Genomic DNA, 19945 nt, shown 5'->3' with positions numbered 1-19945 from the left:
GATTAATTTTGAAGGCTTTTGCTCCTACTTTTGAAAACCAGACAATGCAAGTTGTTTTCCTTACTTTTCAGCCCATGTGTACAGTAGGTTGATTGCTAATTGGATAAGTTAAGATGAAGCATGAAATCGATGAGAAAAGGACTCATCAGTGATGAAATTGGCAAATGGCTCTACTGAAATATTCTGCACAGGAGCAGGAGAAAATGCGCTTTTGCAAGGGGCAGTCGATTTCCAGTGATGGCAGCAGCAGCGCACTGTACAAACACAAGGGGGTCCTACCCTCAATGAACAAGTGTCATGCCCCTTTCTTGTATTTGGATGGGCACAAACGCTGCAAGAAGGCACTAACTAAAACCCACTTGTTTGGTCCACATTCATGTATAAACCCATCAGAATCTTTGAAGAGTGTCGAGTTGCGTATATACATCAATCAGTTCATCTGAAAGCTCGGTCAAAGTTAGCAATGTACTAATTAACCCTTCAACATTAATTTTCTCCCATGCCTGGATCTAACTAAGATGGAGGTAGATCGTAAGGATTGCTGAAATCCTTTTATTTCGGCCCCCGAAATTCAAAGTCCCCCAAACCGGACACAGCCACGTTGTATATAATTTGTTCAGAAAAAAATAGGCCTACAGCCCAGCCTATGAGCGTGTCGCTGTGGTCTATGAGGATGCAGTCAGCCAATATGATCGGTCTGGTTAAGTTTAATTCTCGCGGATTTTAATTCTCGGAACCCGATCGCGGGACGCTAGTCAGTCAGTACAACACGCTGTTTTGCTCTGCCGTCTCAAGAAACCGTATACACACATATTTGATTTAACCAATTCAATGCGCATCATTTAAATGTTACTGACAATATTATTTATTTTATACATAGTATTGTTTTTATGAAGTACTTATATATTAAGGGCCCGAGTTTTAATTTCGCCCTGGTCCCGAAATCTCAACACCGGGGCTGACTGTACACATATAAAGACGTGAATCTCGTATATACCAATCAACCATTGTCGCTTCTGCATTTTGTTCGTGCCCCAAAAGTCTTTTTCCATATCTAAAAAAACCCTTAATTAATATCTTGCCAGTAGAAAGGGATAGACTAGCTAGCTACCTAGAGTATTAAATATTGTGTACACATTTTGAACGTGCAGGTACGGTATACATGGCCAAGACATACCCATATGTGTATATAGTGTAAGTGCTGATCCTGTCGGAGTATATATAGCGAGTCGTAATTTACATGCAATTCATGGACGCATGCATGCGTTCGCTAATTCCATTTGTTAGGCGCCGTGTTTGCTTGCTTGTGTGTTTGGGACGATCGATGACGTGCGGGGATCGATCGAATTAAACCGCGCACCGAACGGCGGATGCATGCATATCTCGTGCAACATATTCCATCGGCTCTAGTATACTAAATATATACTGCTCCCTCCGATCAGTATTACTTGTCTTAAATTTGTCCAAATACAGATGTATTTATGTGTAAAAAATGTTTAGATACACGTAATATTTCGAAACTAGTGATGAAATTCATGCCACTTGTTTTGAGACGGAGGGAGCATGTCTTTGATGTAATCACCTCATTTCCAATATAGTCTGGACAACCTTTTACTCTTCTTGGCAGGGGTGGGCACATTTCCAGTACAGTCTAGGCAACCTCTTTTTTTTTTGACATCGAAGTCTTTTCCATTTTTGAGAGGAGGGTTCAGGTTTGGTTCTGTAACACCAAAACCGACAGCTCAAAAAAAAAAACACCAAAACCGAATAGGCCATAATGTCCAATCCACCCCTCAACTCGAGGCCCATGAGCACCGGCCATGCAAGCAGCCCAACGATTCGCAAATCCCCTTTCGCGCGGAGCTCCAGGAGGCCAGCGATGGTGCATCAACCGAGAACCAGTCAAGCAAAAACAGGCTTTCGGCCCATAAGTGCCCGGGCCGACCCATTATTCCCATCTCTAACGGGCCGGGCTGGGCCTTGGTGCACGGCGTTCTTCTTCTTCTTCTTCCTCCTCTCTCGCCGTTTGGCTCTCTCCTCTTCCTTCCCCTTCCTTATCTGGCACACCTCCTCCCCCAAATCCCTCCTCCCTCGCAATCAATCAATCTCCCGCGCCTAATCACCGGCGACATCACCGCCGGCGCCTGCCCGTACTCCGGCCGCACGCAGCGAGGCGGCACGGCGGTCTCACCTCGTCCGCATCCGGCACGGCGCGCTCCTTCTCCTACTCCACACTGGCACTGGACTGCCGTCGAGTGGAGATCGCTCCTTACCTATCTCGCCCGTAAGTAAAAACCCTAGCTCTTGCCGCCTCCATGGATGGATCGTTACCCCGGCGATGGTCCTTTTTTTTTTCTCCTTCCGATTTTTTTCTTTCCGAGTGAGCAGTTCCATCCAATGCACCCCACTTTCTCGCGGCGTGTGGGCATGGTGCGCTACTGATAATCCGATCCGAATTCGAGGGTTCCACTGAACCCTCCACTCCACCATGCGTATTGATCGATCGAGTCGGTTAGATAACGGCTTTGCTGCACTAGAGACGCCTTAGGGGAATGCGCGACTTGTTTTCTGTAAAACGAATCGCTTGTAGACTTGTAGAAGGCCAATTTTGTGGTTGGGTGGGTGGAATCTTGTGCATGAATGTTCTTCAATCCATGAGTTGCCAGTCTGAAACGTGGTCTTTTATTTATTACTCTTTATTATTGGTAGAATATTTGTTGGGCGTCAGAGTTCGGTCATTTAAAACATTTTCCAGGGGATAATTGATGTCCCCCTTTAAGAATGTGGCATCTCATATGTACCTGGTGAGTGACGTACAGTATATACCCACTGCCAGCTTCAACAACATGTGACGATGGAAGCAGCTATAACATGTAACGTGTGTGAAGTCATGCAGATTCATGATCGACAGCATTTTTTATTTTTATTTTTATGGAATAGACAGAACGGGATGACATTCTCAATACTTTGACAGCTGACTAATAAACTAACATGATCTGGATTTAATGTTGTCCTGAGTTCTTGCATTTACTTACTTTTATTCGCAGATGAAGGAAGCTTTTGATCCCCCAGCCTCTGTGGTAACAACACCAGAAAATGCTACTTCCAGCTGCATGAGAAGCATCATGAGGAATGATGTGCTTGCTGGGCGAGATACCATTCCCCCCCATCGGTCATGTATGAGTCATGGTCGTTTCAAAACAAACTAGTATTTCTAACCGAGTCAATGCGACCTTTTTGGATCTTGTTCTTATTTTGCGGGCAATTTCTTTCTTGTCCTGCAGGGGACAGTATGAAATGTGAAGAGGATGCCAATTTTCTTTCGCATGCAAACAGGGCTTTGTCACTTCTGGTATGAGTATACACTTGTCTAGTCGTCTTTTTATTTGCACAACACCATCTCTTTCTTTCTTTCTTTTATAATGAAACACTATCTCTTCTATTATCATTGCTCAATATTAGAAGGGTGGTTATATTTGCCTGAACTTTAAATATTTACTTTAGTCCACCTGACTAAATAAAAAATGAAATATTCCATTTCTCACGCATAATACCAAAGAGACATCATACCAATTGTGAATGGTTTGGACATTTCTGCTTGTTATTGTTGGTTTAGACACTTGGTTTAATTTAGGGGAAATCACATTCTTATAGGTCATACGTGAGTCGTAGCTTATGTTCATGCATGTGCTTCAGATGTACAATTGATTAATATAGCACAGTGAACATAAGTTCTTGTTCAGCAATTATGTGCTAAGTAAAGTATGTGTTGGTAGTTTGGTACAAACATGCAATCATGGATGTCATGCTCTAGACCAGACTTTGTGATTTTATTCATCATGATTCAAACAACTCGTTCCTTCTCAGGATTATGACGCACAGTCTTCAGAGTCTAAGTATGCTGTTGCCATCGGGTCAGATGTATATTCTACAGAAGAAATTTCACCAGAAAGTGAATATGATAGGCAGCACCCTTACTTTGATTTATCAAACAGTTCTTGGGAAAATTCTTCTTCATCGTCGGAAGCAGTGGCAAGAAATCCAGATGCATCAACGCATGTAATGGAAAAAATGAGAACCAAAAGCAACATCTTTGGGCCAGGGCATGATTACCTTAATTCATATCGTACTACCGGTCCTCGCATGAGAAGGTCATATCCAGAAGCAGCTAAAGTTGATTTCAGCTTCGATTGTCATCCAGAACATAAGTACAAAGGATCAAATCGATTTACTGCCCTTCCAAACTGCAATGGTCAGTCTACTGAACATCGCAATGAGGTATATCTGTGGGTCACTTTAGTTGTATACATTCGTGTATCTGACGTGTGTAGTAAACAATTAATCCCTTTTGTGTATTTCTTCATAACAAATTTTCATTCAAGCAGATCGTAGAGTTACCCAGAGGGACCCGCTATGTGGATGAAACCACTTCACTTTCAAGTCGATGGTGCTTCGATAATGGGGGGCGTGGGGACCCTTCACTACCTAGAGGACTGATGTATGGTGATGAGATCCCTTCTCTGTCCACTCGAAGGTGTAATGGCAATGAGGCGCTTTCATGGCACCATGGTTCTGAAATTCCCTCCCTCTCAAGTAGAGAAGGTTATGGTGATGAAATACCGTCTCTATCTACTCAGAAGTGTAATGGCATTTCACGCTCAAGTCAGTGGCCCTTTGGTGCTGAAAGCCCCTCGCTGTCAAGTAGACAAAGTTATGGTGATGAGATCCCTTCTCTGTCTGCTCAGAAGTGTAATGGTATTTCATACTCAAGACAATTTCAGTATGGTGCTGAAAGCCATATGTTTTCAAGTAGACAGGTTTACAGCAGTGAAATTCCAGCACTATCTCGCCGTTTTCGCTACCAAGACACGACACCTTTGTATTCTGGTCAAAGGTGCCATGATGCCGAGGCACGTCGATTATCAAGCTACCAGCAAGGTGCTTCTCATGGACGTGGTCACCCAAGTGACAATTATGCCAGCAGTCTTGTTAGTAATCCGCAAATCAAGATCACCACAAACAGACATACTGGCACAAGAGCATGGGTGGCTAACAGAGTTGTAAACAGCACTAACCACTGTAGAAATAGTAAGAAGGAAAATCCATTGAGAAATTCTGAAGATATAAGGGACCAAGTCTGTGGTCCCAGGGCAAACAAATTGAATAATGCCACAACAGCTACTACAAAGAAAGATACCTTGAGTCCTTTGGTCCACAGGGATCAGTTTAACAGATCAGACTTCTCAGTTCAGTATGAACATGCCAAGTTCTACATGATAAAGTCATATAGTGAAGATGATATTCATAAAGGTATCAAATACAATGTTTGGGCAAGTACACCAAATGGGAACAGTAAGCTGGATGCTGCATTCCATGAAGCTAAGAATTTAATGAAGGAAACGGGTTCAAAGTGTCCTGTATTCCTATTCTTTTCGGTCAGTAAGGATTCCTTACTCTTGTCTAATTTTTTCATGTTCATAAAGCGCAAAAATTAAAGAGCCCTCATATCCATTTAATTATATGTTCAAGTGAGATAGTTGAGCAAGAATAGTATTTGTGTAGAGGATGATGGTAAATTTCATTAATGAACTTGAGTTTTCTACTGCAAAAACTCTTTTTTTAGCTAGTTTCCTCATCCTTTATAATCCACCATAGCCAAAATGTCGGTAATTTAGTATTTTTGTTATTTTAAGATTTGCTGTAGTTAACTGTAGATGCTGATAGGTTCATCGGGGCCTGTGAAAAAGGGATTTGCTAGCATGATGTTCATGTGCATTCTACTCTTTGTTGTGTTTGTTCTGTAAATGAACTGGCTTGAATATATTAAACTTGCTAAATCCATGTGCGTTTGATACGGAATTAAACATATGTACTGCAGGAGTTGTTTTAATGTGTGGTTCATATTCACCAATTTGTGCTAAATAACAATTATCTCAAAATATATGTCATTCCAATCAACTATAATCAATATACATCTACCAGATAGAATGGGTGGCAATTATGATAATTACTTAAGAGCGTCTTGGTGGAGTGAACAGATGATCACCATCTTCGAAATGTATAAGAGAGATGATGTGTACTATATTTCATTTTTTTTAAAGCCATTTTTCCTGAATTGTGGACCACATGTGCTTGCCATCAGATTGATCGATTATTTCCTCAAGAGATACGTTTAACCCACGGGATACTCCTCACTGGATTTGAATGAAACAGTCTCATATGTTGTTTGATAATTTTTCCTGAAGTTGATGAGCGATTTGATCATTCGCCCCCGGGTGGTTTTGCCTTAGAATCACTGCCTAAACTGTGCGCACATTACTCTTGGGGGATAACTGGATATGAATCTCTTGCAGCCAGGAAAATCCTTTTGCATCCTGATCTCTCTGTTTTGTCAATTGTCCCTTGGTTCAATTTATCACTATTTTATCAACTTGCAAAATTTAAAGAAAGGTGCTTTCACTGACTATCTATTTCAGGTTAATACAAGTGGGCAGTTTGTTGGATTGGCTGAGATGTTAGGACCTGTTGATTTCAAGAAGACCATGGAATTTTGGCAACAAGATAAATGGAACGGTTTTTTCCCCGTAATTTGGCACATTGTAAAGGACATTCCAAATCGGCTCTTCAAACATATCACTCTTGAAAATAATGACAACAGGCCTGTTACTTTCAGCAGGGACACCCAGGAGGTACCATGATTTGACTCCCGTTCTGTACTGTAGAAAACTTCCATTTTTTGTTTGTTGAATTGATTTTCTCCTACTGATGCATTAGATAACATAAAAAGGAACAATTCATTTGCTCCAGAGAAAGTTGCTCCTTTCAGTGACTTTACAGTAGCAGGATTATGTAAAATTCCTCATATTGACAAAGGTGTTCCTATGTTATTATCAATATATTACCTGGCCACATCTTACACCTTGCACTCTTGTCTCTTTTATCACTTTATGTACACAACAACAGGGAAAAACTCTTGTGGGGACAAAGTTAAGTACTTCCTCCGTCCAACAAAGGATGTCTCAACTTAGACTAAATTTGAATGCATCTATACACTAAGTCATGTCTAGATACATTCAAATTTTGACAAACTTGAGACATCTTTTGTTGGATGGAGGGAGTAGTAAAATCTAGTAGCACCGAATGGACCTATTTTAGTTCTTTTGATATACCTTCAAAGGATAGTATCTACTGTAGAGAGCGCATATTTTGCATTCTGATTGTGGTGTTGTTCCACCTCTGACAAGCAACTATCTTGCTCGTTAAAACAAGCATGTCAAAATTACATGTATATGGCCTATTGGGGACACAATGGTAAAGTGGGCTGTTAACTGGAAAGTACAACTATATTCAGTTAGTAGGGGCAACAATGGACATAGTTTTTTAGCTACCAATCTCAACTACTCTCTTTCCAAGCAACAGAGCATTTGTAAATTTTAGAAAAATCTGAAAATCATACCAATACTTCCTGATAATGCATCAAACCGTATCCCGAGACATATCGCGTAGGGGTAATCTAACTGCAAACAGTAGCTCAAGGTGACCAGTGCACTACAATTCATTGTTTACATCTACCAATATTTCAGAGGACCTGATATTATCAAGTTTAACTCTCATCTTTTGACATGGTATCAAGCTTAGTTCTCGCCATATGCTTTGTTGCTGATTTATTTTAGTTTCTCATTGTCTAGATTTTAACAAATATCTTCTTGTTCTTTTCTGTAGATTCACCTGCCCCAGGGTCTTGAATTGTTGAAAATTTTCAAGGCTTATCGCCATGTAACATCAATTCTGGATGATTTTGACTTTTATGAAGAAAAGAAAAATTCACGCTGTGCACAGGATGGAATAAATGTAGATTCATTACATGAAGCCAGACTCTCTTACTTTGGAAAAGATGACTTGAAATCAATGGTATGTAATTTTCCTTTTAAAGCGGAGTGATAACTGAGAAGCTATTACTCTGTTATACATATAACAATGGAGACGCCGGAAAACTATATTTTTGTTATCTTATTAGAACCAGCGCCATTGTGTGAACTTTGTAGCATTACAAAAAACCAACGAATATCTAACAAAGAATCTACACTTGGACATGCACCTTTATATAAAAAGGAATTTATTTTAACTGCTGCCAGTCTACAAAGGGAAAGAAAACTAATATTCAGGAAGACCATGTTTATGTTAGAAACACATCTATATGACCGAAGTCAAGTTGTTTTCTTTTCTGCAGTATGTCAATGGAAAGATGTAGTCTTCGTGACTCAATTTAGAAAGAAGTAAGTCCATTTTACCCCCACCCCCCTCAACTGTTGGGAATGTCCAAATTTAACCCGAAACTCTAAAACCAGTCAAATTACCCCCCCTTAACTTCTGAACCCATTCGTCGGCACCCCCTGGCCTGTTGCCCCTTTGACTTGGCTAGTTTTGGAGGCTACGCTGGTGTGTTAACCCGCCTTGGACCGCTACGCTGGGCAGCTGCCTCCTCTTCTTCTCTCTCCCGTGCCCTGCTCATCTCTCTCAATTCCTCTTTCCCCACTGCTTGCATGAACCCTAGAGCCGCAGGGCCCCCGAGCTGCAGCAGGTTTACGATTCAGTGTTGGTGGAGGCAGTTGAGCAGTGCAGTTGGCCAATTCGGCACGGTCGGCAACTGTTGAGCATGGCGGCGGCGGCGGCGATTTGGCAGCAGCAGCTCCGCCCCTTCCCCATTTTCCTCTGTTCTCAGCGATTTGGCTGCGATGTCTGGCCGGAGTGGATTCACGGGAGAGGGTGGAGAATCAATGATGTCGTGGCTCCATGACCTGCAGACAGTGGCTCAAGCAATTCGAGCATGCAGGTTCTTGTTCTTCTCCTCCTCAAGCTGCTGTACTGTTTGCCAGTAACATCAGGTTAAACCCCACGCTTCTTTCGAGAAAAAAGGGGATGACACCCCACTGCTTTTGAACTACTGGGACATCGTCCCCTTGTTTTCAATTACGGTCTGAAAAATTGGAAGAGAAAAGAGACCGGCTCCCTAGTTAGTCCAAGCAAAACAAAGGTTAAAGTGGGTCAAGTCATTCAGAACATAAATTAACGTTTTCTTGTTTGCGAAGAAAACCCAGATGTTTAATCAAATACATACGAGAACGACAGGCCAAGCTACTGTGTATAGTCTAGTGCTGGAGTAGCCGTCTGTCGCAACACATGTGCTTGGTACATGTTCTTGATTGTGAGGAGGGGGACCAATAACAGCAGAGGAATCCTCCTTTTTTACATTACCACCACTGATCCAAAAGATTGTGCACTACAGTCTAAGTAATCAACGTTTAAGGACCAGTCGTAAGACAGGGCGGGTAAAATGGACTTCATTAGAAACATACAAACTTCAAAGATACAAATGACTAACACCTGCCTATTTGTTTTTCCAAAAGCTGTCTGGTTACCATAGTTTACAGAGTTGCAGAGTTTGGTCTAGTACCATGAACATGAACCCTTCACTGCAGCTCCTTCCATTGTTATGACTTATTTTCTGACCATGCTGATTCCTTTTTGCAGGGAGATTTAGAGGCAGGCATGGAGAGTATGAACTTCTACGAGTCCTGTGAAGACTAATCAGGAGTGTTCCACTGCGCATCTGAAAAGTCACACGAGCCAGTAAATCGGTTGAATCATAGGTTTGATTCATCAAGTCGACACTACACGGATTAACTGAATAAGCTATACAACGTTTGTAATTTGTATGAAGTTATGAACCAGATATAGTCGTTGGGTAAACAGAGGGCAAGCTTTCGGTAGTTTCTGTGGGGGTAGTAGTTTATAAGTGGTTACACGCTCTATGATGACAGGTCATGTGTCCGTTCGGTTGTATGTGATACTTGATAGTAAGAGTTATTTTGATTGATAAGAACGATTAAACCGGCAGGTTATATGATAATTGCATGGATTGCTTGTTGGGGTTTTTGTTTTCTGTGTGCTCATTTGCCTTGCAATGTTTGGCTGTGTCATGCATGCTGAGAACTTCACTGAAGCTACAATGGAACAGTCGCTGATCAAGGTGAAGATGATTTCAATGCGAAGATTCTACTCCGTACTAGATACGTCTTGCTCATTCGGCGACGAAGTAAAGAGATGTAGTCCAATCCTTTATTTTTGGCTTCTATTGAGCGATAGAAGTATTTCCGATCACACGAAATTCGTTAAAAAAACAATCTTTTTTTTTTGCAGAGACAGCTAATGCTTTCATGGGGTAGGACAGGGCAATATGCAATGCTAGTACGTAAATATCAATTTGTCATTTTTTTATGTTGCACGTGTCAAGTTTTTTCCAGAGATAGCTACTTCGAAGTAAAATAAAAAATACATCATGGAATACATTCCACTTATACATGGAAAATGGTACCAGTGTGCATAGTTACCATATGAACTAGTGTCTGGTAATCAGTCGACAACTGATTAGCGAATAATCAGTCGACAACTCCTACCATTGTAAGGATTGTAACACCGACACTAGTGTCTGGTAATTTCAAACAGAGCACACACAATCATCTGGGAACATGCGATTGTTACATGCTTCAATTGAACAAAGAAATCAAGTGCAGCAGTACATGCATAAATTCAGTAAACTGTATCTTCCAATAGTCTATAATCTATATACAAAAATTGCATGATAGTAGGTAACGCGGCGAGAAAACAATGCAAGGTGCATCATGAGCAGCTCAGGTTACGACAGCGAGGCGGCGTTGCAACATGTCCTGAGGATGCTCATTTCTGTTCATCTCCACATCACTACAGGAGGACTTGCGAATACAATGGAGTCGAACATGGTTCAACCATCCAAACTTCAATCTGCAGCACTGTTGACTTGAATCTTCAAGTCTCAGAGATCCGTGCAACGCTTCAACAAGTCGAAGCAGCACATCACCCGCGTTGACTCAACTGGCAGTGCAAAGATCACGAGGAGTCATTGCTAATTCATGGGTAAACTTCACTACAGGTGAAGAATGCAATTACCATGGTTGCTTTTGCATCAGTGCCGCTCCTCCGACCTTGACCTTACAAACCTCCTGTGACTCCTTGGCCTCTGAACCTCTTCAGCTAAGTTATCGTCCCCCTCCTCGTCATCGTCGTCGTCATACTGGAGACCTAATAAGTTTTCTCCCCACAGATAACGACGCCTCTGCCTTCTCAAGCCCCTTGATGAGCCTCTTGGCTCATCTCCTGATCTCATTGGAGTAGTGCTCATCATATGGAATAAAAAGAACGTTGTCAACAAAGACCCACTTGGTTGATTTGGTCCACTGCCTTCACGATCGTGAGAAGACATATCACCACCTTCAATAACATAATCTCCAAGCACAACTGCCCCAGGCATAGCAGACCTGATTGCACTCAGTATGTCACCATACTCGCGCTGGTGCTCCAGGCGGTGCCACGCACGGCGTCTTGATGGGTCCACATCAGCAGGCCTTGTTGTGGGGTGGACCCTCCTTGCATGTCTACGGAGCGCACTGTAGTTACCAGAAAATGTGCATGCTTCCCGCGAGCAAGCTCTTGGTTTCTCATCCAAATATTGCCTGGCATCTTTTATGATCTCCCAGCCCTCCACAGTACCCCTACACACAGGGCACATCAATTGGTTCAAGTTGGCCGCCTCACCTGACTCCACAAGCCGACTTCCTTCTCCCTCCTGAGCTACCAATGTTAAATCTGTATCTTGAATAAAATTTGTTTCTTCTTGTTGTCCAGCTATGGCTGCAGAGCTATGAATGACATGCTGATGACCAAGATCTCCCCGGTCAGGTATATCTATTAATAGCCTGGGACTCTCTCTATTGAGACCAACACGAGATATCTGTGCAACATTTCGGTTACTCGGATCTCTGGGAAAGGAAGAGCTTGGCTGTGACGAACTGTCCATGTGGTCCAGTTTCATTTTTTTGAACCTATCTAGGCAGTTTGAGTGTCTATAGCTCGTATCACATATGTAGGATCTGCATCCTTTGTCATGAGAGCTGCAGAGCAAAAGGACAGCATTGTGGGGATGGTCCATGCAAATTGGACATCGAGCATCATCCCATTCCTTGTGCAGCGCAGAAATCTCTCCATCTGCATTTGGCATCTTAAACAACTTGTTCTCTCCATTTGGCATCTTGGACAAGCTGTCCTGGGACCAATTTGAAGTACATAACAAGTTAATTTAATATTCAAGTATATATAGCAATGGAGAGACTATTGAGATATTCATGGCAGACAAAGCAAAAAAATTGTGTATATGTTAACGTGCTTCAACAGTTTAAAGTAATCCAAATTAATTTATATGATTTGTATTCATCCTGTATCCATATATGCACATAAACTAGTAACTTTCAGGTTCAATCAAGGAATTCCAAGTTAAGAACAAAAACTATGAACAGTTGGGATTTTAATTAAGATAATCAATTTGCATATAAAGTCAATAACTATTCAATTGATTTCGCATGTTTGATACAGTGATCATATTACTCCAATCAGAGTGGTCGAATCAACTACAACCAGAATTGATGAGTTTAGTTTAAGAGACCAAATGATTTGATATATCCTAAAACCCCTGTTAGGTCCAAGAACGGTACAATTAGTTGCGTCTGTCAAGTATCTGTCCTCGTGTCATCAAATGGTGACACAAACTAGAAATCTTCAAAAAGCTCGTAACTCCAATGTGTTATTTCTTATGTGTTTATTTATCCTCTATTTAATAACTCATCATATGTACTTAAAAACTAAAAGATATGCATGTCTAACAAAAAAAACAAGATGACATTAACTATATATAACCTTTTTCCTTGACTAGAACAACATAATGATAATAACGCTTTACTTTACTTAGCGACAGTGAACGTTACATCTCTCACCCAGCAGTGTAAAACTGACCCAAATGATAACGGCAAGCACCCACACTACAATTTGCATAAAAAATCCAGTGATATAATAATTCTAATGGGTCATCAATAAACTCCATTAGCCTCAACAAACATGTCGACATAAAGACGATCTAGATCACCCACCCACCAATACTCACATTAACCACAGCCTCTATGCACCACCAGCTACTTAAGTAGATTTCTCACAACCGATATATATCAAGAGATTGAAATGTTGATAACCAAATACAACATGATGTAAGCCACAAGTTCGTTGCATTATTGCAAGACATTACGTAAAAACTTTCTATAGGGCTACAGAAGAACATTATGCAGCAGAATGTTATTTTCACATCCATCAGATCAAGCTAGTTGAGACCCATGTCTTTAAAAAAAAGTTGAGACCTATGATGTATTCAGAGGCAAAGGACCATACAGCCAAGGACAGGCAGCTGCCTAAGATAACCATGGCAAACACTTGTTATCCCATGATTTTGCATACCATGATTCTGTAATCAGACTGAGATTTATTTGTAAAGTGTGGGATTGGATCACGTTCGTACACAGATTACAGATAATGATTCCATTAGCTAGTTCTATTTTCCATCATACTCTTTGGTTAATAATAACAACATTCCATACCAAAATTTCGGTACGTCCTCCGCCGCTGGAACTATTATGATATTATCACATGAAGATAGCACTTATCAGGATTCAAGCTGTGTTAACGACATTACGACCTTCGGAATGCAACCAAGCAATTGGAAGCACACTAGTGTATTTGCCACTCAGAGCCAGGTAACATTAATATATAGCAAGAAAGCCAAGAACTAATGATCAAAGTACTAGGGCTAATGAAAATTTTAGTCAGAATAGAGAGTCTATCTCAGTGAGGTCACTGTGAGCACTATAGTTTGCAAAATTGCTCCGACAAGTATGGCACCACTTCAGCCTGGACACAAGCTGCTAAGTTTAAGATTTTTGTTTTCCATAAACATGTAAGTTGCTCTATTTCAGCATGTTTGCTTGTGGCCCATGAGTTCTTCACTATCACACAGTAATTTTCTGGCAGAAACATTCATCTTGCTAAATTGTCAAACTTTCTGTAAATAATATGTTAATACAAGTCATTATCCGCTAAATTATTGAAGGGATCATCAACTCATCATATATGGGGGAGAGGACAGGGGACAGAGGAGCAAAGTTGCAGTTAGAGGAAAGTCAAATTACCGATGGGGGACTTGCCAGCGACCACTGGGAACCGCCGAATCGGGTAGCCAGGTACGACGACGGCGTACGGCCTGACAGGGAGTCGTCGATTGCCGGCGACGGCGAGGGCGCGGGGACAGCCGCCGGCCGCGTCTAGCTAGGTGAGGGAAAGGGGGAACTCCAGGATCTTGTTAGAAGGCGGTGGCGGCAGACTGCGGTGGCCGGCGGGCGGTGGCGAAGTACGTGAGAGACGGAGGGTTTGTGGGGGGTGAGGCGTCGGCGGTGGGCGCCACAGGCCACAGCGGTCGGATTGGAGCGTGGGTAGGTCAGGTCTGAGGAGAGGAACGAAGAGGAAGAGGAAAGAAAGGAACTGTCTTTCCGAATATATTTTCAGACCAATTCGGTTTTGTTTAGAATCTGTTATTTGTACATTTAATAAAATTTAATATTTACTATTTAATTTTTTCTATAACTATACAGTTAGTATATATACAGATAAACTAGGTGATTCCCCGCGCGTTGCCGCGGAAAATTCTATATGCACATCTGAATATGATTTTAGAAATAAATGATAATAATATGATTTAATGTAAATAAATACGAATATTGTAGGAAAAAATGATTTTACATTCATAACACCTATGCAGAAAAGAATAGGTGTAATTTTGATGTGCACGAACATTAACAATTTCGAAAAAACTGAAAAGTGAAGTTTCATCAACCTGAATATTTGCAGATCTTAGAAACATTGACATACATATCATGAAAATATGTGTGTTTGGTGAAATATTTATATGCGACGTGAAGATGAAAAATCTTAGACATCAAAATATTAAATTCAAATGTAACACCAAAATGGATTGCTAGTATATAACAACACATGATGTGGATGGTGATGTGGAGCCTCTAAATGCCCATAATGTGCATGACGTGCATGATGATGTGGACACCTTGCATGTTAAGCTTGCAAACATTAATTGCAGTTAGTGGGATCAACTTTATAGGTTATATAGATACCGAATAGATAAAGAAAATGTACTATTCACGATGCAGCCAACACACCATGTCTTGCCTCCATGTTGATGTGCCACGCAACATGCATGCTAGAATGCCGGAGAAGGATTCGGTGACGTAACTTCACCTGACTTTGGGTGGTTGACATGTGGGCCAACGGATCGTGGGAGCCACATGTCAACCACCTGAAGTCAGATGAAGTAACTTCACTGAATCCAGGTCCTAGAATGCCACCCATTGAGCTTTGGTGGCTCCATGAGATGAGCGAGTGCCAGACCGTTGGGTTTTTTTAGGATTGATAACCATTGTTCTAAATTGGTCAACAGGTTGGATTGACAACTGTGGCCAATAGCCATTTGTGGAACAATTGAAAAGTAAGAATATCCATGAGACAGGGAGGTGAGAAATCTGCAGCACTGTTTGAGTATTGTAGGAAACACTATTCATATGCTCATAGATTTCTTGGTTACTAAAAAAGTCCATTCCCAACAAGCAATCTGGAATAATCATCTGATAATGAGATAAATTCATATTACAACCCTGCACTAAACTACAGCTCTGAACTACCATATTAGTTAGAAAACAATCTTCAACTATTTAAGCCGTTTAAATGACCCCTAACATAGTCAAAAATGGTTTTCGCATACGTGGAAGGCTTTGGCCGTCCGCCAAGTTTTGTTCTCATTCCTTAGCCGAAATGTGCTGAAATTTTAACAGTAGGCTAAGGACAACATTATGATTTTTTTGTAGTTTTTTCAAAAATTTCTACTCCCTCCGACCGGTATTACTTGTCTCAGATTTGCCCAAATACGGATGCATCTATGTGTAAGAAGCGTCTAGATACATGTAATGTTTTGACAAGTAATTCCGGCCAGAGGGAGTACTAACTTTCGTTTTTGAATTCAAAATTTGAGCATCAAACAAAATATGTCATTTCTCTACCGATCATTTGCCCAATGAAGCCGGAATTTTTAACAGTAGGCTGAGAACATGGTTTTTGATTTTGTACATTGTTTAAAAAAATTCTGAGCAATTAAATGTTAGTTGACGAGAGACTCGCGAGCTTCACCGTCTCTTGCGACACGGCTCGCCCCTTCGTCGTGCCCGCGGAAGCAGATGTCTTCGTACTTTCAGTTGTTTCGCTTTTAGAACTGCAGTAGTTGTAGGGATCTTTACCTTCATCATGTTCGTCCGCCTTCGTACTGCCCCCGCCTGTCGTCGCTTCTGAATGTTAGAATCAAGTGTGTTGCCTCCCTGTCTCCGCAATGATGACAACGACAAGCACACCTCCTTCTGCCTGCGATTCGACCCATCTTTTTTGCTGGAACGTTCGGGGTCTAAACAACCCTGCCCGCTGCACTACTGTACGTGCGTTCGCGAATGAGGCCAATGCCTCTATAATCTGCCTGCAGGAGACCAAGCTACTACACGTCGACCATTTCACGATCTCCGGCCTCCTAGGTCCTGACTTCATCGACGATTTCGGCTTCCTCCCCGCGGATGGCACCCGGGGAGGCATCATCTTGGCCGCCTCTTGCCGCTTCTTCTCCTTGTCTGACTTCACCACCTTGACCAACACTATCTCGGCCAAAGTTACCTGGAGGGCCGACGGTTCTTCCTGGCAGGTCACCGGAGTCTACGGGCCGCAAGGAGTCGCCAATAAACTGGTTTTCATCCAAGAGCTCAAAGATGTGGCAGTCACCCAGGGAGACAGGTGGTTGTTGCGCGGCCAACAAGAACAACTCCCTGCTTAATCGCCTTCTCATGCGCAGCTTCAAGCACGCCCTGGATGTCCTTACCTTGCGCGAGCTACGACTGACCGGGCGCCGCTACACCTGGTCCCGCGGACAAGAAAACCCCACGCTTTCCGAATCGACTGGTTCTTCTGCACATCACAATGGGACCTCCTGTTCCCTGCCGCTTCACTGCAGGCCCTGCCGGCGGCCGTTTCCGACCACGCACCGCTGCTGCTCCTAGGTTCGGAATCTTTCCCTCGGGTGTCCAGCTTCCGCTTTGAAGCCTTTTGGACCAATGGAGGGTTTTCAGGAAGTAGTCAAAACGGCTTGGGATGCGCCAGTCCTCTCCCATGATAAGGCGAGGATAATACACGTCAAGCCAGCTCACACGGCCAAGGCACTTAAGGCATGGCATAGAGCTTCTTTTGGCAACATCAACATCCAAATGGCTGTGGCCACGGAGATCATCGGACGGCTGGACGTGGCACATGAAAACAGGCAATTATCGGCGGGGGAAAGACGGCTCCACGACTCAATGAAGAGCAAATACATCGGCCTCGCCGCTATTGCAAAGAGCAGGATCAGACAACGCGCCTATCTTTCCAACATCAGGCTCGGAGACGTCAACTGCCGGTACTTCCACATCAGAGCAAATGGGAGACGGAAGAAGAATTTCATTCAGGCCCTCTCCACTGACTCGGGCATGGCGATCACTCATCAGGAGAAGGAGGACGCGATTACTGCCCACTTCAGGGCGTTCTTGGGCACGCCTGTGGCCCGCACGACGGGCATTAACTGGCATGAGCTGGGATATGCCCCACGGGACCTCAGCCACCTGGAGACCCCTTTCTCCATGGAGGAGCTCAAGGAGGCCGTTTTCGGACTGCCGGCGATGAAGGCTCCGGGCCCCGACGGCTTCATCGGGAAATTTTTCCGTTGCTGCTGGGAGACGGTCAAAGAGGATTTCAAGATGGACATTGATTTCCTCGCCAACTCAGGCGGCCATGCTTCGTGTCTTATCAATTCGGCTAACATCGTCTTGCTGCCCAAGAAAGGGGATGCCTCTTCCATTAAGGACTTCCGGTCAATTAGCCTTATCCACAGCCTGGGGAAGATCTTCTCCAAACTAGCGTCGATGCGTCTCGCCCCTGCCCTCCCGGACTTGGTTTCGGCGAACCAATCGGCTTTCGTCAAGCAAAGATGCATTCATGACAACTTCCTCCTAGTCCAAGGTATTATTCGGGATCTTCACAGGAGAAAGGAGCCTGCATGCTTCCTCAAACTCGACATCTCCAAAGCCTTCGACTCGGTCTCATGGCCCTTCCTCTTGGAGCTTCTGGTGGTGCTCGGTTTCGAGCGAAGATGGTGCCAGTGGGTCACAATGCTCCTCTCCTCCGCCTCCTCCCGCGTCCTTCTTAATGGAGCGCCGGGGCCGACGATCCACCATGGCCGCGGACTCCGTCAGGGCGATCCATTGTCTCCCATGCTTTTCATCTTGGCGATTGACCCACTACATCACATTCTCAAGCGGGCTGCCTTGGTAGGGATCCTTCAACTGTTCCGAGTGACTCAAGTGAACGTCCGGGTCTCCCTTTACGCCGACGACGCGGCGATCTTTTCTTCTCCCCGGGAATCAGATCTACAAGCCATCCACCGCCTCGTTATGCTCTTTGGCAACGCCACCGGAATGCGCACGAATTTTGATAAATCGGAGATTTTCACCATTGCTTGCGACGAGGCCCAATCCGCTTCGGCCCTCGCTGCTTTCCTAGCCAAGGAGGGATCCTTCCCTTGCACGCATTTGGGGCTTCTACTCAGCCCATACAGGCTCAAGGGCACCGCTTTCCAACCTTTGATCGACAAGGTCGGAACCCGGCTTGCGGGCTGGAAGGGCTCCCACTTCTCCAGAGCGGGTAGGGTGGATCTCGCCCGCTCGGTCCTCTCAGCGATGGTCACCTACCACCTCTCTGCTTTCAAGATTCCGGCCGGAATCCTTCGCCAAATCAACAAACTCATCAGGGTCTTCATTTGGACGCGCGCTCGACAGCCAGGATAGACGCCTTCCACCCCCCCCTTGGTGAACTGGGCCACAATCTTCCGGCCCCGCGAGCTGGGTGGCCTCGGGATCTTGGACCTCGCGAGGTTTGGCAGAGCCTTGCGGGCCGACCGCGAACGTCCTTGGCAAGGCCTCCCTCCACCTTGCAGCCCGGATGAGCGGGCCCTGTTCAGGGCATCGACAAGGATTCAGCTTGGCGCTGGGGAGAAGGCGTTGTTCTGGCACGACGCTTGGCTCCCTGATAGCTCCTCTCTGAAGGAACGATGGCCAGGGCTCTTTGCCATTGCCACCCAGAAGAATCACACGGTGCAAAAGGAGCTGACCAACCGGAATTGGTGCGCGCCTTGCTTCGCATGGGCACCACCCAGCAGCTGGCTGACTTCGTCGATCGCTGGGAGTGCCTCCAAGGGATCCAGTTGTCCGATCGTAATGACTCTATCGCTTGCAGATGGACCCCTTCTGGCTCCTACTCCGCGGCGTCGGCCTACCATGTCCAGTTCATTGGAACGGTACCCCCCTTCTCCACACAGAAGATTTGGACCGCAGAGGCGACGCCAAGATGTAGGCTCTTTGCCTGGACATTGACACACGACAAAATTCTCACGGCTGACAACCTCGCCATCCGTGGTTGGCCTCACGACCCCATTTGCCGGCTATGCTTCATTCACAACGAAACTATCATCCACTGCCTGTGCAGAGACTGTAACTTCACTACTGAGGTTTCGAACCTTATCCAGACTTGGAGTTCTTCCACGACGCCGACGACAATCTTCCCGGAAGACAACATCAACGCCCATTGGGATAGCATGCTTCATGGCCTTCCGAAGAAGGTGAAAAGGGCTATTAGCGGCAGGCTCATTGCCACCTGGTGGGGGATTTGGAAGGAACGGAACAGAAGAATCTTCCGCTCGAAAGCTCTACCAGCTCTACAGGTTGCTTATCTCGTTTCGGAGGATGTACGGGACCGTGCTGTTGCGAGTTCGTTGGACCCAGGAGACAACTAGTTTTCAACCCTCAGGGGCTCTTTCCTGAAGGGGTTTTCTGTTTCTTTGCTCCTC

General features: G+C 44.1%; 2 protein-coding genes across 6 annotated transcripts; one reads left to right on the top strand and one right to left on the bottom strand.

The window, feature by feature from the left end:
• Window positions 1-2033: 2033 nt before the first annotated feature.
• On the top strand, window positions 2034-9936 carry LOC100846773. Of its 3 annotated transcripts, none has more exons than XM_010241336.2 (8): window positions 2034-2284; window positions 3048-3177; window positions 3285-3352; window positions 3868-4278; window positions 4386-5435; window positions 6477-6689; window positions 7723-7911; window positions 9532-9936. In XM_010241336.2, the coding sequence occupies exons 2-8, from the start codon at window positions 3048-3050 to the stop codon at window positions 9586-9588; spliced, it is 2118 nt and encodes a 705-aa protein (XP_010239638.1). In that variant the 5' UTR covers window positions 2034-2284; the 3' UTR covers window positions 9589-9936. The 3 variants fall into 3 exon arrangements, with proteins under 3 accessions (XP_010239638.1, XP_003580234.2, XP_014751670.1); XM_003580186.3 differs by having other exon boundaries at window positions 3048-3189; XM_014896184.2 differs by having other exon boundaries at window positions 2034-2288; window positions 3048-3189.
• Window positions 9937-10337: 401 nt separating this feature from the next.
• On the bottom strand, window positions 10338-14452 carry LOC100843732. 3 transcript variants are annotated; one of them, XM_010241335.3, is made up of 3 exons: window positions 14103-14451; window positions 10987-12134; window positions 10338-10911 (listed from the first exon to the last, which is right to left on the bottom strand). In XM_010241335.3, the coding sequence occupies exon 2, from the start codon at window positions 12122-12124 to the stop codon at window positions 11003-11005; it is 1122 nt and encodes a 373-aa protein (XP_010239637.1). In that variant the 5' UTR covers window positions 12125-12134; window positions 14103-14451; the 3' UTR covers window positions 10338-10911; window positions 10987-11002. The 3 variants fall into 3 exon arrangements, with proteins under 3 accessions (XP_010239637.1, XP_010239636.1, XP_003580224.1); XM_010241334.3 differs by having other exon boundaries at window positions 10338-12139; window positions 14103-14452; XM_003580176.4 differs by having other exon boundaries at window positions 10338-12134.
• Between the last annotated feature and the right edge of the window lie 5493 nt (window positions 14453-19945).

Source organism: Brachypodium distachyon, chromosome 5 (genome assembly GCF_000005505.3).
Source record: "Brachypodium distachyon strain Bd21 chromosome 5, Brachypodium_distachyon_v3.0, whole genome shotgun sequence".
NCBI classification, from domain to species: Eukaryota; Viridiplantae; Streptophyta; class Magnoliopsida; order Poales; family Poaceae; genus Brachypodium; species Brachypodium distachyon.
This window is presented reverse-complemented; position numbering and strand designations above follow the sequence as displayed.